Source organism: Metarhizium album (assembly GCF_000804445.1).
Source record: "Metarhizium album ARSEF 1941 chromosome Unknown scaffold_3, whole genome shotgun sequence".
In the NCBI taxonomy this organism is placed as follows: domain Eukaryota; kingdom Fungi; phylum Ascomycota; class Sordariomycetes; order Hypocreales; family Clavicipitaceae; genus Metarhizium; species Metarhizium album.
Genome location: NW_024467577.1, coordinates 1,692,498 through 1,715,241, shown reverse-complemented (window position 1 = coordinate 1,715,241; position 22,744 = coordinate 1,692,498). Strand labels below are relative to the sequence as shown.

Here is a 22,744-nt window from a genome sequence, read left to right as displayed (position 1 = left end):
AATGAAGAGCCTGGTGAGGCCGACGTTGACGACGAAATGACTACCATGCAAGCCATGATGGGATTTGGTGGCTTTGGCACGACAAAAGGCAAAAGAGTAGCTGGGAATAATGCTGGCGCGGTCAGAAAGGAGAAGAAATTGGAGTATAGGCAATATATGAATCGGCAAGGAGGTTTCAATAGACCTTTAAGCCCTGGCAGGTAGTGTGACGGGTGACCTCGGTGGTAATAAGACGAGACTATACGATGGAAGTGCATGGCGCTACATTCAGGATGGGGGAAGGCTTATGAACCAAGACTTATGATTATATGCATCGCGTGACCTTCGGGTGCATCCGCTTTGAGATGGAAAACGGTAACCATTTCTACACGGTGGCATAGTTGACATAAATTCTCTTCGTTGAATAGCAAAATATGCCAATATAAAACATTACGTACGTACGCTACATGCACCCCAACCGTCTAGCCCCCCTCTTTACTCGCCTTCCGCTTCTACGGCCGCTCCCTCTTCAGACCCTTCGTCGGGCTCTGGCTCCTTCTCCCCCTCTTCTTCAACCGTTTCTGGTACGCCAACCACAGTGCTGTCTGTAGCAGCTGATTCCTCCCTAGTGCCGCTTATTTGACCAGTGCCGGCTTTCTCTCTCCTTCGTCTTCTTAGTCGACGCTCGTCTTCGGCTGTCTGCCTTCTTGCTTGCCGTAGGCTCTCCCTCTTCGCAGCATCATCCCCGTCGCCACGCATACCTTGTAGTAAGGCAGCAGCTCGGTTTGCAAGATCGTCCTGTCCTTCTCTAGGCTTACTTAAATCCGCGCAGATAGCCGGATTGCCCTCCACGTCAATGGTCTTCTCAATATTTTCTGATCCAGTCTCGGCGTCGGATACTTCAGTCAGGTCAGGGATCTTTTGGCCCGAAGCCACACGTACTTGGTGTCTGTCCTTGAGACGTGCGCGACGACGTCGATCTCTCTGATCCCGAACTTGTGGCGCCGCTGCTCTGAGCTTTTCAAGCAGCGAATCCATCACGCCGGTGTTGGTTGGCGAGAGGCTGCCTTCGCCCAGAGTCGCTGTAGCTGCCCCCTTTTGCGCTGCGTGCTTACGCTTCATAGACGCTTCATTTCGTCTCTTAATCTCCTCCAGCTGAATGTTCTTTTCCTTGGATTTCTTCCACTCCATCAAAAAGTTGGCCAGCTTGGCGAAGAACTCTCGTTGAGCGTTTTCGTCTGTAGGATCCTCTCCGTAAAACACCATAATGTCCTTGTACGTTTTCATCATTTCATCGAGATAAAGCTCCATTTGGTCGGCCTTGCGACGGGCATCCTTCATGCATCGCTGCACGATTTGGCTGACGCGGTCTTCCGGATGGAATTGCTTGGGGTCGCTGAGGTTGCCCGAGTCCAGAGACATTTGCACATTGCGGATGGTCTCAATGTACTTCTTAGCATCCGTCTGTAGCTGATCCACATTGATCTTTTGCGCTGTCACGACGCCACCAATATCGTTGGCGAATCCCTCCCATTCAGGATACTGGCTTCTGACTATACGCTCCACCAAATCTGCCAGCGAGGATTCGTTCTTGTCATCCTTGACCATACCTAGCCGTGCTAATGAGCTAAGCTTGAAACCGCGTGCTTGTTTGTTGGCGTCATTCATGTAGTTGCCAATATCGAGAATGAGTCCGAGGACGTTCATTAGCGATACAGAGTCTCTCAAATTCTCTGAAACTGTCACAACCTGATTTATTCTCTCATTGAGCTCCTCGTAGTCTGCCTCAAAGTTTTTACTTAGCCAAAGGGCCCTCATGCGGCTCTTCCAGTAATGGTGCAACTCAAACGCCGTGTGCAAGTAGATTTGGTCCTGCCTCGTGAGCTCCGAGGGATCTTGCTCGCGGTTCTGGCTCGTCGCATCAGGACCAGTAAGATCTCGGCTGTACGGTGCCATTTGTTTTGCTACATTGTCAGAAATGTTGCACAGGTCATCCTTTTGTAGGAACGCCATGACAACCTGATTATCCAGCACTTGAGCATCACAATGAATAATCATGCGGACAATCTTCTCGACAGAATGTTGTGAAAACTTGGCAAACGCGATTTCTACAAATGAGGCGTTAGCAACTGGCGGGCAAGTATGATGTCCAAGATGCAGCACTTACCGAATGCCTTGCGCAGGTCAGCAGAAATAATTTGCTTTTTGTCACTACTCTTTGCCATTCCACCACCCAACTTCTTAATCTCCTTGGCCATGAAAAGCTTCTCAACCTCGTCCAAGATGCCCTTTCGGCTGAGCTCGTTATACTTCTCTTCTCGTTCCTCAGCTGACGGGGCATGCGCAGCCCAGTGACTGGTCTCTGGAGTGTCGACCTTTTCCCAATGCAAAGCCTTGAGCTTCTTCTTGGGCCGTGCCACAGGGAGACCAATACTCGGAGCAGTGTAATCTGATTGCTGGGGTAGGTAGTTACCAGAAGGAATAACTCCAGGCATGGGAGGTGGTGGAGGCGGAGGAGGAGGACTGCCAAGAATTTGACCAGGCATCGGGGGCGGAGGTGGTGGTGGAGGTGGTGGTGGTGGTGGTGCACCCAGAATCTGGCTGGGCATGGGCGGAGGCGGTGGAGGGGGAGGAGGAGGAGGGGGAGGGGGAGCTGCTGCAACAGATTCGACCTCGGGTACCTCATTATCCGGTGATGTTCTTGGTGTTGACGATTCCAAGCCTGGGTGGCATGGTGTAGCCTCCACATCGCCATCTTCCGAGTCGCTGCCCTCATATTTCTTGACCTTGGACCCTAGTTCGTTTACCAGACCAGCTTGTTGCTTAGGATCGATGGTCGGCCGCTTCATCTTAACAATACGAGGACGTTCGTATATGACGCCTTCTTCGCCTTCTGTTTCTTCACTTCCTTCAATGACACCATCTTCAACATTTTGGTCAGAGCGAAGTGGTTTCCGAGTAATTCTAGTCTGGCGGCCGACGCTGCCCAAGACACTGTTCGTGAGATCACGAGGCGGTGTTCCGCTCCCAGCTGGGGATTCCAGATTATCATCGTCCATTTCTTCACGTAAGGCTCGTAAACGGTCAGATGGACCACTGGCCTCGCCCCAAACACGGCCTTCCAACTTGTATTGCGTCTTTTGTCGTTCCAGCTGCTTCTGGAGACGCTCCATTAGTTTCTCACGGTCCAAAATGCCTTGCATCTGCTCGGCTGTGTCCGCGTTATTGGTGTCGCCAATGTCATTACCGTCGACATAGTGTTTATTGCCTTTGATAGCATTGGACGCCGCAATGTCTTGCGCGTCTCTCAGCATCAGATACAACTCTCGGGTCTCCAGTTCGTTTCTCTGAGCTTCTTTGGCACGGATTGTCTGGACGTTGTTAAGCTCAGCTTTCAGACCCTCCGCTTGCCTTTTTTGGGCTTCAATAAATCGCGCTTGCTCGTCGAGTTGCTTCTGCATTTTCTTTACAAGCCCATCAGCTCCCAGTTCAAGTCTGGCGCGCATTTCATCACGCTCTGCCATTGCAGCCTCCGCTATCTGCCGCGACTCGAGAGACTCATCCTGCGCCTGCCGCGCCTCTGAGTCCGTATGCAGCTTGTCTAGCAGACTCTGGACTGTAAAGTTGAGGCTTTGCTTAAGGTCCATGTTTGGCAACCGTCGGTCCATGGCCACGTAGCTCAGCATTGAGTCAACAAGTTGAAACATACGCAATCGCTCTTCACCGTCTTGAGCACGGATGAGCATAAGATGTTGCAGCGCTGAAACAAAATAGTCCTGTGCTTTGCTCCCATGGATTCTCTGCTGTATAACATCGGCGATCTGGACTGGATCGGTGAGGTCCTTCACTTCACCCTCGATGCTGTCTTTGATGCTGCTATTCTCTCTCTCAAGCATATCCTCGTAATCAATGGCTTCATTTGTGCGAAATCTCTCGATTTGCTTGTCGAGAAGCTCATATTGGAACCCTTCCATTTTCGTCAAGATTCGTTTGATGCCACATGCTGTGAACTGGGCCCGAATATGAATTCGCAGCTGAAGGTCATGCTCTGGCGCATCGACAAGCATATTGACAAGCATGAGAGTGGTGACGGCATATTCCATGAGCAGGTTCTCCATGCCAATACCACCGGTTCGAACCTCCTCACTGGCACCAACCAGACTGCCCATTTTACCACGGCCATCAACTGTGACTTCTACCAAGCGCATCCAAGCGTCAAACCTGCCATTCTCACCAGATTGAGTCTTCAGCTCATCCAGAGCTTGAATAACCTTGATGTGGCCTTCACCATCGCGACCCCAAGTGCACAGGAATGTAAGAATTTCGCTTACGAGCTTTCGAGTTGTGATTCGTGCTGAAATGAGGCAGGTTGCAAGGGCGAGCAGGACCTTTTGCTGCATCAAGGCATCGTCGGCACCAAATTTGTTGTTCATAAGCGCTTTTAAGCACTTAATAATGTCGTAACCTTTATCCAAATTCTTCTCTGCTCGTGCATTGTCCGGCGGGGGACCAGCCGCCGTCTTGCGGTTGATTTTTTGTAGCAGTGTGACCAACGCCACCTGTCCCTGGCATTCAACAAATCGTTTGACCCAGCCTATCTGCTGTGTTCTCAAGTTGACTTCAAGACTGCCAAGGCCCTTCACATCGAGCTTATCTTCCATGACCTTTCGCACGTACCATTCCGGTGTGCCCTCTTCATCGGAGTAGGTCGTTATATCCGGTGCGGCATAGTGATTGGACCGTGCTGTCTGCCTTCTCTTTTGCTCTCCCTGCCACTCAGTTAAACGATCTTGGTAAAGAAGTGTCCATTTCTTTTGTGGCGGGTAAGCCATCATTTGTCGACGAGCTTGCTCGGGTAAGTTATGCCATCCTCGTTTTTGCATGAGCTGAAGAAACATTTGTTCGATAACGTTACTATCATCGGGTTTTGGAAAGTAAAAGCCCTCGTGGGCTGTTAAAAAGGGGCCGGGAAACTTGGTCTGCCGATGGGATTCTCGATGCGACGGCTGAGAGCCGTAGGAACTCTGCGACGAGACACTTGGTAATGCTAGCTGCGATGAGTGTGTCATCCCCCCAACATCTCGATGGGTAGCATTACCTGAATATAAGCTTAGGTTGTCCCCAGAGTTGCGGCCATCATTGGCGCTAAGGTATGATTCGTATCGAGATGTATGTAAACCATTTACTGTACTAGCGGTGCTCCCTCGAGGACCCCATTGTTGAAACTGGGCCTGGCGACCAGTAGAAGCCATGGTCATGTTAGACTCTCTGGGCCTAGTGCTTGACGGATCGAACGAGGGATACTGATGAAAGTCCATGCCACTATTGTTAAGGTGATGAGGCAACGGATCTCTGCGTACTGGCGCTTGTTCAGAGTTGGGCAAATAATCGACGGGTATCGGGGATCGTGAGCCGGAAGGTATATTATCGTAGGGGATAGATGTTATCACTCCCGCCATCATGTTGACTCCGGGATCAGGAGATATGGGTCTATCGGTAGACACAGAGGAGGAATCTCTTTTATGCCTAGATGCCCGGAGGCTAAGAGTGCTGGCGGCGTCGAAGGTGTCACCATCTGTCGGCTTTTTGTCCTTGTTCTTACTTCTGGAGAAAAGGGATCGGCCCCCAGACGATTGTCTAGATTTGTCTGCGGATGACATTGTTGCGATCGGCGGAAATAGGAGCGTAACAACTGGCTACCTATGTGAAACTCGTAAAAACGGTCAGATGCTGGCCCAAGGCCGCTCGCATGATGAAAGATGCAGCCGGGGCCTTTGTGTCACGAGTAGCAAGGGTCTACTGTGGCAAAGAGACGGGGACGAATTTTTGGCCGCTCTTTTCCCCCCCCTGACTGAAAGTGAGAGGGAAAGAGATTCCCGTACAGGCGAAGAAAGACGGCGTTGGTCTCCTTCCTGGTTCCTTGATTTCTCAGCACAGCCGTCACCTTATCTCCACGAGGCGTCGTGAGGTGCCGGCTGGTGTAGCGCGAGGCACGTGCCGGTCGAGTCGAACCGACGGATTGCTCGCGGTCTCGCTAATTGTAATGTCCTGAAACAATCAGAGAAGACGTCGGGCGTGGTGGGATTAGACAGGCGGCGACTGTGCGAAGGTTCGAAAGTGACAAATACGAAGGACTAGGCCACCGCTGCGGGAATAGGGGTCGGTGACCTCGTATCGATAGGAAGTACTAGCAACGAATGGCTGCCACTGAACGGTGATGCCTGAAGCGCAGGTATTTGGTGTGAGCTAACGTTGCGTCAGCCTTGTTGAAGGCTACAGGAGTGGTTGGGGCAGTGTTAGAGAACAAAGCGTCGTGCTTGGGATCGCTGACATTGGTCTTAACAGCAGCCTCACCAGACCGCATAAGCATGCGGAGAGTTCCGTGACAGGCCCCTGAAGAATGTCGAAACGGGACACAGACAAGGGGCGCTGCCAGGGTGGAGGCACGGTTTGGGGTGTTGGTCTGCCACCAGCTCGAGTGAAAAAGAGCCAGCACGTGGGACAAAGTCAGAGACGTCCAGGAACAACCAGCAGCAGGCCGACAAGTGACTAAACAGAGAAAACGACGCGGTTGTGAATATTGTTTCCCTCGGCCGACATGATTTATTCTGGCCGAGTCTGTAAACAAGCCGTTGAGCATCTCATGGAAGGCTGATGGGCGCTTAGAAACAGGCTGAGCGCCGCCGATTACATTTGGCAAGTTGCGTCAATTGCTCTTGCCCTGCCAAAAAAAACTGCGCCCTTGACATGAGCAGCAGCGACGCCAAGGATGGTGGTCCGAATCAACGAAATCTTTGTGCAGGTATATCGCTTCAATCATCTCTTCTCGCAAGCAGGACCCAGTGCTTTGCCACAATGCCAAGCAGATTTAAGTATCTAAGGCTTGTGTGGAGTTGGGCATCAAACGGAGATGGGGGTAAAGCCACGATGACATCGGCTTGATCTTTCGCTCCTCTGTCTCGATTACAAGGTCCTCAACATGAAGAAATAGAGGAATCGCGCCGGAACCAGGCCTTACTGCATAGGTACTTCTCAGGTACTCGCGTACTTTAAGTACTTAGACCTGCCTACTTACTACCTACCTAGGTACTCAAGAACTTACTTACTTACCTGGTACCTACCTAGGAGGTACTTGAGTAGGTACGTGTTTTTTTCCCAAGTCGACATGCCGATCGAACCCCACCTCGAAAAGCCCTGCCGAAATCACGCGCGGCCTTGCCCCCATGATAACTACTTAAGTAATTAACGGGGCCAAAGATCAATGCGCGACTGCGCCAAGCACGCCAAACTCCGCACTCTGTAGCCCCAAAAAAAGTCAACGGACACCTCGTGCAAAATCAACTCCGGCATCATCCAAACCGTGTTCAAGTCTTCACGGCAGTAGCCGTTTCTACGGCATCTGCGTCGTCTTCACCCGACATCGACAGTTCCACCGCTCAAAATGACCGCATCATCGTCGTCATCAATGTTTCCGCTCGTGAAGGCATGCGCCCTAGTCTCCCCCTTTCGGGATCATCAATTTCGAAAGTGTCCCAGTCATTGTTTGGAAACCCCTGTAATTGCTGGATATTTTTTTTCGGTCTCCTGGCTAACTTAGCTGACAAATCTCATGACGTAGACCCTTCTAGTCCCAGCGGTCGTGTCCCTCATTATATTCCTCCTCCTCACGTTCGTCATCGCCCCCATATGGCGCCGGTACCGCAACCGCTACAGTCAATACTTCCCCGTGGAATCCATATCCAACCACGCATCTGGCCTGCGGCATTCCTTCGTAAATCGTTTCTCGAGACTCAACTTTCCTTCATCGTGGAGTAGGAATAGAGCATCTGTGGACAATCCGAGCACGGCCGATTTTTTGGAGGATGGAGAGGAACTGGGCGACGTGGATGAGCAAACGTTGAATGCTATTCAGAGATTGCATTCACGCTTGGTTTTGGGGCTTGACAGCAATAGGCGACTGAGTAGAGAGTAGGTGGTGGCCTCCGTGAACTTCGTCTACGATTGAATTCTTACAGTTTCTAGTCTCGAAGAGGGTTTCATGGACGACAGTGACGAGGAACCAGCTAGGGGATGAACTCCACAAATTGCACTGTATTTCTAGCAGTGCTCCACGTTCCACAGTCTCCAAGGGAACAACGTAAAGTATTACGAGTCACGGCCATAACTACTTTGCATTAAAGATATGACATGGAACAAAGTCCATTCTCAATACGACGTCGCTGTTATATTCGGTGCTAATATCTTCGGCTTATACTACGTCAGTAAGCCTGTTTCGCTTAAGTTCTCTCGGGTCAAGATTCGTTCCCGTTGCCCCTTTTGACCGTTTTCCAGGCCCGTGGACTTGCCTGCCTTTGCTCAAACTGTTTCCACTGAGCTGTCCACCATTTTTTCTGGAATTCATCAAGTTTCCTCTCATGCCACTCGATAAGAGACCGATACATTGCCAGCCTCTGATTTAATGCGACAGTCTTCTCCCCTTGAGCTTGCTTAGCCTCCAGCTTTCTTATTTTCGTACTCGTCACTTTAATAGACGCGTGGAGCTTAGCACCTTTGGAGCTCGAACAGAACCCATAATCCCACGGCAAGACGGTTGCCTCGCGTTCTTCCACTGCTCTCCCAAACCTGATCAATGGTTCCTTGGCGAGTGGTGAGTTTATGTGCTCACACTGGTGACGAATCGAAATACAAGGCATGGCTGGACAACGTCGTGAGCCATTTGGTGTTGTCATCCACTTGAAGAGGCAGTGGTGGCCTACGCCATGGCCACAAGGAAGATACGCTATCACCTCTTTCGTATGCGGCTCCCTTTCCCCAAAAAACTTTCCACAGATATAGCAGGTGAGGGGACGCATTTGGCTGTCCAGATTAGCGTCAGCCGTAGTCGCAATAGAAAATCTACATTCAGAGCTATTTTCCTGGCCAGGTGTAGGTGTGCCTTCTGAGGTCTCAAAAGTAAAACGGCTAACCAAGGGCTGTTGTAATTGCTCAGCGTGGCTCGTGTTTGGCCGGTCGTGGGTGCTGAATACCGTTGTATCCTGACTGTCACTTGACCTCTGTCCTCGATTTCGGATCCTCAGAGAACGAAATGTTGGCAGGGGCGGGCGAGCCGTCATTTCAGATATTGGTGACTCCGGTTGTGGCAGCAATGGTGAATGAGCGGCAGCACTCGAGCTAGATGCCTCGTCTTCAATAGGTCGTCCGGTCAAAAGCGGCTCTTCGGATTCCATGGATTCACGTCGTCGTGTAAGCCAGCGCTCAAATAACCCCCAGCCATACTTCTCGCTCAATCGGTGAATGATGTCCTTGATCCGAGGCATTGTGAACACGGGAGAGTGTAGGTATTGGCGGACCAGAGTACGGCGTTCATAACGAAGCTGGGATCAAAAGAAACAGAATAACGTGTTAAAGGTTGGGTCTGTTCAAAAGAGAGTAGAGCGAGAACGTGATCCCAAGTCCCAAAAAGGGCTTTTTTTTTATGAAAGAAAGAAAGAAAAATGGAAAAAAGAATTTAAGCAGTTCTCAACGAAAAGAGTGTATCACATGAATGGTACAGAGGTAATTTTGATGTTTTGTTTTTTCAAGGCCAGTCCTCAAAATGTGAAGTAAACAAGCCCAAGTCTCCTCTACTCGGGAAGGTGTATTCGGGGGAGTCGTAGCAGCAGATGCTCTATCAAGTGCAAATGTTATTCGAGACTGCATCGCGAACCAGCAACCCAGCGCGAGTTGCTCAGGATATGGATTGCCTTCTCCCCACCCACTCCCTCCTTCCACGGTTGTGCCTGTAGCAAGATCCAAGCCCCCACCACGACGCCCATCAATTGATCGCTCCTGCATCAACGAGTAATCACCCGCGGCAAGATGCGGTTCAGGACAGAATTGAAAAACATACGCACCTTTGCGAGTGTGTCTCTCCATATCTGTTGCCAGTTGCTTCCTACGCCGCTAACATCTTGCAGAACTCACGGCTGCCCTCTCATCCTTAGAGAAGATAGCCTGGGTCCGCCTCAGTGATGACACAGCCAGGTTCACCGTCATCCCAGACATGGGATCACAAGTCTGGGCGTATGGAGTCATCCTTTATTAAGCAATCTCACGACGTCACTGACTCTCCCGTAGCTCATTGGCAATGGACCTCATCTTCGAGAGCCACCACATCCAGTCCGCAGAATCCCACAACACCATCAACCTCGAACTTCCCCTTCAGCCGCTCCAACGCGCTCTCAAATCCGCCCTCAACAGCATATCCGCGTCCCTGCGGCTCACCAAAAAAGACGGTCTGCCAATTCTCTCCATGACCATCACAACAACAACATCGAGTGCGTCTTCAGCTGCGGCGAAACTGTCGTCCGAAGACCCCTTTGGCGACGAAGTCTTTGAGCAACAGCACCTCGAGACATCGCTGCGCAGAGAGCACGAGAAGATCATTACACAAGATATACCCGTGCGTGTGCTGCATCCAGAGACCGTCGAGACGATCATGCAGCCCAGAGTCCGGGAACCTGACGTCCACATTCAATTGCCACCGTTGATGCAACTCAAGGCCATCTCGGATCGCTTCACAAAGCTAGCCCTCACTGGTGCAAATTCCTCCAAGGCACCGAAGTTGGAACTCAGTGCCAATATGCACGGTAGCCTACGGCTACGAATGGCCACGGAAACGACTGATATTTGCAGCGTGTGGTCCGACCTTGAAAATCCGGAACTGGATCCGGTGCAGCTCGAACGGCCGGTTGAGGAGCATCCCAGCACCAAGTTTCGCGAAGAGGGCCCAGGTCGATGGGCTACGGTGCGTGTAGATGGAAGAGACTGGAGTAGAGTGCTGAGTGTGGGTCGACTGGAAGGACGGGTCATTGCTTGCTTTGCAGATGATCATGCATTGATTCTCTATGTTTATGTGCCGCATTATGATGATGCGACGGAGGACGACTCCGTTGTTACTGTGAGTTTTCGTACTGACAAGCCGGTCACTCTTAACTAACTAGCTGCAGTACTACGTGCAATCATACAGCAAGTGACTGAGAATATACTTCGTGTGGGACTGGGTACGGAATAACAACTTGCGTCAGGCTCGAAGGTCGGGTTTATAGGTTGAATTAAGATATTACTTGAAATGGTATTGTAATTGGCGTGAATACTACACATCTGTAGTAAAGAAAGACAAAAATCTATAGTACGAGAATGTCCCAGTATTCATTAATTCTAATGACGCAACGCCGTAATGCGTGTGAACCCACAATCATTGGCGGCCTGCTGTTTATTCGAGCCATCCTTTGTTGTGCCTTGTACGACTCTGCTACTCAGACTATTTGGCCATAACGTCAACATATCGACCGCTCTTTCGCGCCTTCTTCGGACCTGCTTTTCTTGGTCCAGGCGCACCGAGCAAATCGTCAATGCTGCTTGCATTGCTCATACTGGTCGCGGGCCTACTAGGCGGACCAGTGGATGGTGGTGCCGACGCCGTGGCATTGCTGGATACCGATCGTGAGATGCCTGCAGGGGGTGCCCCGATGGCAGCAGCGCCAGTCAGGTTCTCCATGGACTGGGCGGTCGCCAAATTGCCTGCAGAAGATCTGAATGGCATAGGAGGCACGCTGGATCGTCCGGCAGGCGGAGGCGGCGTGCCAGGTGCTCGAGGAGGAGGAGTGCCGCTCACAGCGCGGGGAGCGCCCCGTGGCGGGGGTGGAGCAGCCTTTTTGGCTTCAACGTTCTCGGCGCCGGGCTTTTTGTTGATCCAACGCTTCAAATCTGGATCATAGACGAAGCTGCTCTGTTCACCAAGTTTGGCTTTGATGGGTTTGCCTGGTTGAGCTTCGCCAATGTTGCCTTCGGCTTTTTTCCCGCCTCCAAACCATCCTCCAAATCCCCATCCCTTTTTAGCACTGGCTGATGCAGCTGCTCGCTTGGCTGTGCTTTTGTCAGCAAACCTGTCGCATGGCACACGGTGGACACAACACTCACCATCTTCTTCTGCTGCCTTTCGGAACATATCCTCATTCTCTCGGTCCTTCTCCGCTTTCGATTTCTCCTGTGGTTGTCTCACTGAGGTTATGTCGTCTTCGTCGTCATCCATGAAGCTTTTCTTCTTGGGCTTGGGTGAGTCACCGCCTTCGACAACGGGCTGGTCTGAAGGGGGCTCATAGCCATACGGTTGGAACGAAGGTGGCTCATATCCGCCATCCCTAGTCCCTTGAGTCTCATTTGCAACGGGGGCCGGGACCATTTGTGGAGGTTCGTAACTGTAAGATGACGAATGGTATCCTTGACCAACGCCATCACCTCCGGATTGGGGTTGAATATCTGGTGACTCTTGAAGACCATTCGGGTGGTACCCGCCAGAGCCTAGAGTGGGCATGACAGAAGCTGGCTGCTGTTGGATATAGGACGAAGCTGGCTGAACAGGCTGGTGGTCAGCTGGCTGAGCCGCCTCGGGGTAGCCCACGGGCTGAGATCCACCAGTTTGACATTGTGCTGCCGGTGCTATTGGATGGATTGCCTCATACGGGCTGGGGGCATATCTCCGGGCATTGCTTGTCGAGGTTGGTGGTGACGCATGTTGCCCCTGCGCGGCTGAAGCATATGTATTGACTTGTACCGGTGAGAAAGGCACGGTTGTTGCTGGGGCGTATCGAGAGGCGGCTGCGCCAGCTACGGGCGCAGACGCGGATGGAAGACTCGGAGAAGAGCCATACACATCAAAATTGGAAGTTGATGGCGGCCTAGAAACGTTTGGTGAAGAAGCGATCCGAGCAAATGGTCCGTTATCACCATCAGACCCAGTTTGGCCATTGCCATCCTCATCTCCCGAGACAAATTTGTTAAATCGGTTCCACATGCTGTCAGATACCTTGCCCATCGTCGGCTTGGAAATCCAGGACGAGGATGCTTCCTTGGGTGCCTGTTTTAATCTTGCCAACAAATCTTCCACTGAGGCCTCAAGAATAGGATGATGATATGGAGACCTGCGCGTCTGTGAAACAATCGCCGAAGCAATCGCATCACAGTACTGCAGAGCCCTATCGCGGAAGCCGTACTCGGCGAGAGTCATGGCATGCTGTAGCTTGTAAGCCGCTAGATGCGGCGCTCCCGCAGTCGCGGTTACACCTCCAGCAAGAGTCAGTCCATACTCGTAGATCTCACTAAGCTGCAAAGCCTCAGTCTCTTTGGCAAATTGGTCTGAATGCTTGCGATGGTCCGAGCCCAGTAGGACAAAGTCTGCCTTGGGATCATCAAGCCCTCCAAAACTAGACAGCTGCCTGCTAAAGATGAAGCAGATATGCGCCGCCTCGGCTCGTCCATAGCTTGACAGCAACTTGCCCAAAGCATTCAGTCCTCGAACATCGTCATTGCTGCGGTTGCTCAATATAAGAGTCAGGGTTTCAAGCCACTTGTCGAGGCCATCCATGGCATCTTTGGTAGAGCCAGATGAGTTTTCAGTAGACACGAGTTGCAGTCCTGCACGAGCATGGGAAGGTACAAGTTCATCAACGCAATCATCAAAGTTGCCGGACAAAACCTTATACAGAGCAGCAAGAGACTCATTGTTGTGGCCGGGATAGTTGATTTCCTTGCGAACAAATTCCTGCGCAACCCGTTTATACAGATCCGGAGAGACGGTCTGAGAAATGATCATGGCATGACCCCAGAGACGCTTGTCCACGGCAGCCCAAACAGCAGTCTCGCGATCGCCTTTGAGCAAGTCGAAGCGAATCTTTTCAATGGCTCCTGAGTCCACACCATCTGCCTGCATCGGGGTTACTGCCGTTGCGGTATCTGCTGGCGCAAAAGGCGGTGCGCCTTCACTCCGCACCTCAGTGGTGTCAGGGTTCAAGATCAGTCGAACAGCCTTGTCTACTGTCGGACTGCCCTCAAGCACGCCATCATGTTCGACGAAGACTCTCAACAGCCTCCATAGCAAAAGCCGCTCGATGGAACGTTTAGCCTCCAAAGACAGCTGAGGATGAAAAGTGACATCTGGAAGCTCCTTTTCCATGGATTCGATCCCAGCAGAGAGCCAAGATATTGCCTCCTTCTTCTTGGACTTCCCTTTTAAAGGACCAGGAAACTTGACTAGGTGGTCCTGAAGAGGGTCAAGATCCTTAATATTTTGAACCTTAACTTCGCCCACCGTGCGTACAATAACTGGACTTGTCTGCCCCATGGCGTATCGAGGACTGCTCTTTGGAAATATCGTTACAAATGTTCCGCCAACTCCCCAAGACATGACTGGAGCTCCCTTCCACCTTTCGAGAGGATCATGCTCTCTGCCATCGGTGGGTGGCATCAGATTGGTGAGTGACTGACCACGCGCACGGGTAATAGGGGTATATGATGACTGAGTAAATTTTGTCATCGCAGGTGCAGTCGATGCGTGAGAGGAAGAAGGACGAGGGCCAGATTCGGATGATTTGCTGCCCTTTCTACCAACGTTTTGTATGACACCAGGGGAGTTCGTTTGGGCTCGCGGAGGGGCTGCAAATGAGGCTTGAACAGGCGCTGCCACATGTTGGGGTAGATGAGAATAGCTTCTCTTGGTGGGTGAAAGAGTAGCAGCGGGCCCATTAGTGGTAGAGGGCAGAGGAGGTGTGTATCGAGCTGCACAAACTGGTGAAGATGGGCTATATCGCGACTCTGCGCTGTCGGCAGTCGGCGCATAATTGGCGCTGTAAGACCCGTTTCCAGGAGATGCTGCTTCCTCGTCTTCCTCGTCCACTTCTCGAGTTGGGGGCAGAGACGAGACCCGATTTAATCTTGGCTCAAATGACGAGCTTGTCCGACGATCATGGTGCTGCCCATCAGCGGTGCCGCTGCTCTCAAAGTGCGCCAACGGGCTCGAGGTCCGCGGTAGATGAGGGAGACTGTGCGAGGGCCCAGTGCCATATGAGCTGTTTGGACGTGATCCCACAGAAGGCGCTGGTGAATATCGGCTGGATATGGAAATGCCACTAACTTGTTGAGCTACCGGTGCGGGCGAGTATCGAGAAGAACTGCTTGTTGGGGGAGTGACGGACGGGTGTTGGGATTGGAGCGCGGAATAAGGGTTCGCCTTTGGAGGAACAACCAAGCCGGCCACGCCAGGAGATGTCTGGGTTTCCTCAGCCAAATGTTGAGGGGTAGAGAGTTGGTTTGCTGTTGGGGCCAGAGGAGGTGCTGCTCGTGATATGGGTGGAGGTCCGTGTTGAGGCAGTCCCGGTGCGTACTGGCCTGGTGAAGATGCCCGGTGGCTTTGTCTTGAGGCCGATCTGGGCTTAGACGTTAAGGGCAATTCCTCAAAGAAACTGTTCTTTGAGCGCAGAGCCGGGACAGGTGTCTTTTCATCCCGTTGAGTGTCCAGACCAGGCGGGGGGTAACTAGCCAACGCCGGAGCGGTTGATGAAGCAGGCGACGCCTGCCCTGGCGAATACATGCTGGCACTTCTGGGAGGCGGAGGAGCCCTTTCTGAAGTGACGTGTTGAAGACTTGGTCGCTTTCGTGGCTTCACGGTTTTTGTGACCAGATCAGTGGGCAAATCGTACGGTGAAGCATACCCTCCCTTGGATCTGTCTGCAAAGCTCTGGGCTTTGGCAGCTTCAGACTGTGGTGGTGTCGATGTTTGCCCGGATAGAACGGTAGTACCACCATACGGTATCACGGAGAGATGCTGAGTGAAGGCGGCTGTAGCAGCCGTTGCGTTGTAGGGCGTTGATTGATGGGCTGCGGAATCCGTCGGGGCATAGGGGTTCGTCGCTCGTTGTAAGTGGTGTGATGTTTCAATGGTTGGGGCAGGTTCGTCAACCACATCATCTAGAAGTCCTTCATCATCACTGCCTAGAAACGCCGCCACATCAACGTCCTTGTTCTCTGCTGTTGGATCATCTAGAAGGAAATCATCGTTGTCGCCCTCCCCGAAGGCTTGTTCCCACTTGGAAGCCAAGTCCTCCGTTTCCGACACTGCTTCGACTGTCTCTGGAACGCCCTGTGCAATTCCTTCCGTGAACTCTCCAGCGTATCCTTCAATAGTCTCCTGAGGTGTGCTCTGACGATAAGGTGTGCCGGCGTCATCCCTAGCTAGCATGGCTTGTGTCGTGCATTCTCGCTCCGAAGGTTCGATATTTCTGTCCGAGTCATTCGTCTGAACCTGGGCAAAGAAATCATCCTCATTTTCCTCGTCGTCTCCAAATGGATCGGCATTGGCTTGCAGCGCCTCGGTTCCCGCCTCGCCCCGCGCAATCATCGGTGTCTCTTCTTCGAACCGTGCCGGGCCAGTGGGGGTGGTTACGTCCACAACTTCACTGGTAATGGATCGTGACGGCGCATGACTGCTTCGAGCGGCCACTTGTCTATGCCATGATGCAGAGCTGAAGCCTCCGGGACCTTGCATCATATATTCGTCTCCCTCAAGCTCAGCGCCCTTCCCATCTGCAGCCATGACATCCAAGGTCTGATTGGAAGGGAGTGGTAGGATGTCGTTGGATTCGGAGGAAGTCGTGGGCTGGACAACCGGGAACGAATTCGTCCTTTCCGATGGTGGCATGGCGCCAACGTGGGTGTCGGATCGACCCAAATTCCATTCACCGTCATCATCGTCGCCGAAAGTAATTTCGTGGGAGACAGTACGGGCAAATGACATGGAGCTAGAGTGCTGAGTCATGGGCACTGAAGGGCCTTTGGCTATATGTTCCGTTTCTTTAGCCTCATTTACAGTGATTCGAGTGTGGTCTTGGTTCAGCGCGTCGTAAGGGGCCATCTCATCGCGGGAGTTCATTTCGAGAATATGCTCTGGATCCTTGGTTGGAGAATGGTACCCCCCTTTCTTGGAGAGCAGCATTGCGCCACCGTCGCCATCGTCACCGTTGGTCAGCCATGGGATGGCAGCATCTTCTGACTCTTTTTGTTTTTCAAGAAGATGAGTTTCTACCGAGGCGGACACTCCGGCCGGTTCTGTGGGTCGTAAAGAATGTGTTGGTTGCGTAGGATCGATGAAGTTGGGTGATTCAGGGTCTTCTGATATTAGCCACGCGTTGGCTTCGTCCTCACTTTCATGCTCCTTGTCGAACCATGGGTCGGTGGGATCATGCTCCCTGGATTCCGTATGTTCATGCGCTGTAGTATTTACAAAGGTGGTAGCCGTTTCGGACTTGTGACTCGGGACAACAACATCGGCGACGCTATTAGGTCGCATAGCCGGGTGCCATGTGCTGGATGGCTCTGCGGCCATTGTTTAGATGCAATAAACAGAAGGCGGCGAATGGATGAATACATTCACTAATTCTAATCCATCAGTGTCAATAATGCCCGAGGATTGGAGAGGCAAGCAAGGAGACGCCAAGTCACCGATGCTCTGCGCAACGAAATGCTTGGGGGGAGGGACGTACATACAAGGCGCGGAAAAGAATAGAATCAAGATGCACAGTTTTCTAAGTCGGATTTCGATCCGCCATATCAGGAGAAGTCCCTAGAAGAAACAATGGGGGTGTCGGATGGCGAGATGACGAAAAATGAGGGTGAGAAACCCGAAGCGGATAGGGGCGACGTGGTGACGTGAGATGGCACGAGAATTTGATGCAAGCTGGCATGTAAGTTGCAGTCTGGTTGCAGGACCGATGTACGGGACAACTTTGCACTTCCGCAGTCAGTCAGGAGAGCTGTCATGATGGTGGTGGAGCCACGGGGCGGTTTGCAGCTAATCGCAAGCCACCAGCAGTCACGTCTGTCTTGTGCTCCGTAGTCTGCGGGGAATGAGGGACGGGACAGGACCTCCTGTTGGTCCCAATATTCCGTTTATCATTTATGTATTCCTCTCTAGAACTTCTTCTATTTTAGCAGTAAAGCCTCTGTATAGTATGGGGGGTAAGCATTCTGTGGTCGATTTCGAATTATTAAGGTTACAGCGATTTTTTATGCTTTCATTGATGAGGATATCCATAGTACGAAATTAGCTTGATGAGCTTGGATTCGTTTGAGATATAGCGCTTGGCTATAGCCGGCCGAGGATGGGAAAGTGATGGTGGGATATTCGCCTTCGATAGTACTAGAAAGAATGTCCTTGTGCACCAGGCTGCCACGGGAACTAGGTGTCAACTGGTCGAGTTGGGCTTTCGTATTCTACTAAAGTACCTTGCTGTCCGAACATAAGACCTAACAAGTAATGGTTCCCATCAAGGTTCCAGTCCCGTTTGAGAGCGAGAGGTGGCGAAGCCTGGGGATGAAAACATGTCAAGATTGAGATAAAGCACTTCAAAAAGTAAAGTAGGTATGTTTGCTTGTGGCGCAAGTCTCTCAGCGCTAAGTCACTGAATATGTACTTAGGGTAACTCAGATGGGTGCAGTACCGAGGTCGCACTGTCCACTTGACTTGCATTAACATCCAAGCCAGAATTTGAACCCCTGTTAGCATCCGCAGCTTGGACACGGGCCAACCAGGTGCAGACGCAGAGCAAGTTACGTATACGTAGCTTTAACCTCAAACAACTCCATTTCTCCTTCTCATCTGCATCCCACTCTATTGCCTGTATAATTCTAGACTGGCTCTTTTTCTTAACCCCTCGTTTCTGATTCTTCGATCATGCGCCAAGAACTCTACTGCAGTCTCCGTTGATCAGCAGTTTCTGCCTCCGTAACGTCTGACTGGACAAGATAGCGCCTCGCAGCGCAGCATGATCATCCAAGCAACGGCCGAGACGTCAGCGCATCACGCACAACTCGCTACATTGCACAAGAGGTCGCCACGTTTTCTCTCTCGAAATTTGGGCAGAAAAACGTTGATACGGCATGACTTCGACACATAAGTACAGACCAGCCGAGCGCCCTGAATCCCCAACGCATGACTCCGACTCCGACCTAGATCTCGACGTCCACGAGCTGGATCCCATCTCGACGGAGAACATCAGAGGATCTGGACGAGACCAATATATCGGTTCATCTGAGTCAAAACCATCGAGAATAGCTCTCCGGAACTTGCGTATGGGAGGTTTGCGACGTGCCAATAAACGCGGCGGCCGCGGGTACGGTGAACTTGGCCAGAACCGGGATGATTTCGACGAACATACCCGTGAACTGATAGATGAGCATGATGGAGCAGGAGGCAGTCATGCTGATGATGACGCGCCTCTCCTTGGCGGCCACCAGAAGTCTCACAGCCAGCGGCTGTCCTTGCCTAGCATTCGACTTCCTACCTTTTTTTCTGGAAATAAGCCCCTACCACATAGAGACGATGAAGCTGTAGATGAGCAAGATGAAGATGATCCTTCGGCGTCAAGACACGTCGTTGTTGGATCTATTCAATCAACCCGATTTCCGGCCAACATTGTTTCCAATGCTAAATATACGGCGCTGACTTTTCTTCCCGTCACCCTCTATAACGAGTTTTCTTTCTTCTTCAATATGTATTTCCTCCTAGTCGCTTTATCGCAAGCGATACCCGCCCTTCGGATCGGCTACTTGTCCACCTACATAGCGCCGCTTGCCTTTGTTCTCTGTATCACTATGGGAAAGGAGGCGTACGACGACATTGAGAGACGGCGGAGAGACAATGAGGCTAACTCGGAAGAATACCGAGTGCTGACATTTGCTGATCCCGAGTCACAACTTGCATCAGTCAAACCACATCGTCGACCACTCAAATCTGATTCAATGAATAAAAGGGGGTCACGACGGCAAAGGGAATCGCGACACGACCTGACTGATATTCAGGAAGAAGACAACGCCTACCATCCTTCGTCTTTCGTTCAAGAAGCCAAGCGCAAGTCCAAGGATCTGAGAGTTGGTGATGTTCTCAAACTCAGCAAAGGACAACGCGTGCCGGCCGATGTGGTCATATTGCAATGCTACAATGTGGATGGACCTACCTCGTCTACCCCCAAGGAACCTTCAGAGGAAGAGACACTCTTTGCTTTTGCCGACAATGAGCCTGATGGGAAAGGGAAAGAACCAGAAATAGCGGTACAGAAGGACGAGGGCGAGACTGGCGGATGCTCTGGAGAAATATTTATCAGAACTGACCAACTCGATGGTGAGACAGATTGGAAGTTGAGGCTGGCCTCGGCTCTGACGCAGAACATCCCCCCCGAAGAGTTTGTGCGATTGAGAGTTACAGGTGGAAAGCCCGACAAGAAGGTCAGCGAGTTCGTGGGCACTGTTGAACTGTGCCCTACGAGACAGGATGCGACGAGCCATCACTCGATGTCTAGTCATGATGGCGATTCGAATTTGGCAGCTCTATCGATCGATAACACGGCTTGGGCTAATACAATCATTGCTTCTCAAGGAACGACCTTGGCAGTCATCTTGTATACCGGCCCTCAGACGAGGTCTGCATTATCAACTTCACCGTCTCGGTCCAAAACAGGTCTCCTTGAATACGAAATCAACTCACTTACCAAGATTTTGTGCGCTCTCACTTTAGCATTGTCAGTGGTCCTGGTTGCTCTTGAAGGATTTGAAAACACGACAGGCAACGTGTGGTACATTAAAATCATGCGCTTTCTGGTTTTGTTTTCAACCATTGTTCCCGTTAGTTTGCGTGTCAACCTCGACATGGGCAAGAGCGCATATTCAAGATTCATTCAACACGATTCGGGTATTCCAGGCGCTGTTGTTCGAACCAGCACTATACCCGAGGATCTGGGAAGAATCGAGTATCTGTTAAGCGACAAAACAGGCACTTTGACACAGAATGACATGGAGATGAAGAAAGTCCACGTTGGTACTGTATCTTATGCCAACGAGGCAATGGACGAGGTCAAATCATATGTTCGTCAAGGATTCCACATTCAGCCTACAACGGACCCGTCGTCACAGACTATCCTCATTACGCCATCCTCGACGTTCTCGACTGCTGTCAATATTGGCGCTGCTCGCACACGACGTGAGATTGGAGGACGCGTGCGAGACGTAGTTCTTGCGCTGGCCCTGTGCCACAACGTCACCCCTACCGTTGATATGGAGGATGGCAAGGAAGTCACATCATACCAGGCATCGTCACCCGATGAAATCGCCATTGTGAAATGGACAGAATCAGTAGGGCTCAAGTTGGCATACCGCGACAGAAAAGGCATGACGCTTGAGTCAACGGAAACAGGACGAACAGTTGTCCGCGTTCGTATTCTCGATGTGTTCCCATTTACATCTGATGGCAAACGCATGGGTATCATTGTGCACTTTTACGACGACTTGAAGAATGCTAATCCAAGCCTGAGCTCCGGGGAGATTTGGTTCTACCAAAAGGGTGCTGATACTGTTATGGGCACAATAGTCGCCGCCAACGATTGGCTAGACGAGGAGACAGCCAACATGGCTAGAGAGGGGTTGCGAACACTGGTCGTGGGTCGTAAGAAGTTGTCGTACCAGCAGTATCAAGAGTTCTCGTCCAAGTATCAAGAAGCTTCCATGTCCATTACCAATCGGGAGACTGGCATTCAGCGCGTCGTATCTCACCATCTTGAGAACCACCTCGAACTACTCGGCGTCACCGGTGTGGAGGACAAGTTACAAAAAGATGTCAAGTCGTCACTGGAGCTTCTCCGCAACGCCGGTATCAAGATTTGGATGTTGACAGGAGACAAGGTTGAAACAGCTCGCTGTGTGGCTGTTAGCTCCAAGCTGGTTGCACGCGGTCAGTACATCTATACCGTCGCTAAACTCAAGCGCAAGGATGGCGCGCAGGAGCACCTCGACTTCCTGCGCGGCAAAACCGATTCTTGCCTTCTCATTGACGGTGAAAGCCTCCAGCTCCTGCTGACCCATTTCCGAATCGAATTCATTTCCATTGCTGTGCGGCTTCCTACGGTAGTGGCTTGTCGATGCTCGCCTACACAAAAGGCTGAGGTTGCCGAGCTCATCAAGGAATACACCAAGAAGAGAGTCTGTTGCATTGGCGACGGAGGAAACGACGTGTCCATGATTCAAGCAGCAGACGTGGGTGTTGGCATCGTCGGCAAGGAAGGTCGCCAGGCGAGTTTGGCAGCAGATTTCTCCATTGAACAATTTTATCACTTGGTCAAGCTGCTTGTGTGGCATGGGCGGAACAGCTATAAACGGAGTGCCAAGTTGGCGCAGTTTGTTATTCACCGTGGTTTGATCATAGCAGTGTGTCAAACCATGTACAGTATTGCCAGGAAATTTGAACCCGAGGGCTTATACAAGGTGTGTCTTTTTCTTGCATGTCTAACCCGAGACCATGTGTTGATTGTTTCTAGGACTGGCTTCTTGTCGGCTACGCAACCATCTACACGTCTGCTCCTGTTCTATCCCTTGTTCTCGACAAGGACGTTGACGAAAACTTGGCCAACCTGTATCCAGAATTGTACAAGGAACTCACAGAGGGCCGGTCGCTATCATACCGCACCTTTTTTGTGTGGGTCTTAGTGTCCATCTACCAGGGCAGTATGATCCAGGGTCTGTCACAGGTTCTGACGGAAGTGGACGGGCCGAAGATGGTAGCTGTGAGTTTTACGGTGCTAGTGTTGAACGAGCTCATCATGGTTGCCATTGAGATTACAACGTGGCACCCGGTCATGATCTTGAGTATTTTGGGCACCTTTTTGGTATTTGTTGGCAGTATCCCGTTCCTGGGAGGATACCTCGACCTCAAATTCGTCATTACTTGGTCAGTTCCATCCGCCTTTTCCGTCATTTCCGGTTGTCACGGCTGTTAATTCGATTGTAGGGGCTTTGTATGGCGCATCCTTGCTATCGGAGCCATATCCCTGATTCCCCCATATGTAGGGAAACTGATCAGGAGGGCGATCAAGCCTCCGTCGTATAGAAAAGTACAGAACCGGTAGAC

The 22,744-nt window shown here is 51.4% G+C and overlaps 4 protein-coding genes across 4 annotated transcripts; 2 read left to right on the top strand and 2 right to left on the bottom strand.

Annotated features, from left to right (window-relative positions):
* Positions 1 to 474: 474 nt before the first annotated feature.
* MAM_02279 (cytokinesis protein) lies at positions 475 to 5,639 on the bottom strand (the record flags this gene model as incomplete). Its single annotated transcript, XM_040821078.1, has 2 exons — positions 475 to 2,087; positions 2,147 to 5,639. 2 exons carry the CDS (start codon positions 5,637 to 5,639, stop codon positions 475 to 477), a joined length of 5,106 nt encoding a protein of 1,701 aa, XP_040681421.1.
* Positions 5,640 to 9,837: 4,198 nt separating this feature from the next.
* On the top strand, positions 9,838 to 10,994 carry MAM_02278 (Hus1-like protein; the record flags this gene model as incomplete). The annotated part of the gene is made up of 4 exons (XM_040821077.1): positions 9,838 to 9,880; positions 9,936 to 10,041; positions 10,096 to 10,918; positions 10,968 to 10,994. The coding sequence occupies 4 exons, from the start codon at positions 9,838 to 9,840 to the stop codon at positions 10,992 to 10,994; spliced, it is 999 nt and encodes a 332-aa protein (XP_040681420.1).
* Positions 10,995 to 11,281: 287 nt separating this feature from the next.
* On the bottom strand, positions 11,282 to 17,176 carry MAM_02277 (COPII coat assembly protein sec-16; the record flags this gene model as incomplete). Its single annotated transcript, XM_040821076.1, has 2 exons — positions 11,282 to 11,886; positions 11,941 to 17,176. 2 exons carry the CDS (start codon positions 17,174 to 17,176, stop codon positions 11,282 to 11,284), a joined length of 5,841 nt encoding a protein of 1,946 aa, XP_040681419.1.
* Positions 17,177 to 18,729: 1,553 nt separating this feature from the next.
* On the top strand, positions 18,730 to 22,742 carry MAM_02276 (phospholipid-translocating P-type ATPase; the record flags this gene model as incomplete). The annotated part of the gene is made up of 3 exons (XM_040821075.1): positions 18,730 to 22,101; positions 22,155 to 22,564; positions 22,625 to 22,742. The coding sequence occupies 3 exons, from the start codon at positions 18,730 to 18,732 to the stop codon at positions 22,740 to 22,742; spliced, it is 3,900 nt and encodes a 1,299-aa protein (XP_040681418.1).
* Between the last annotated feature and the right edge of the window lie 2 nt (positions 22,743 to 22,744).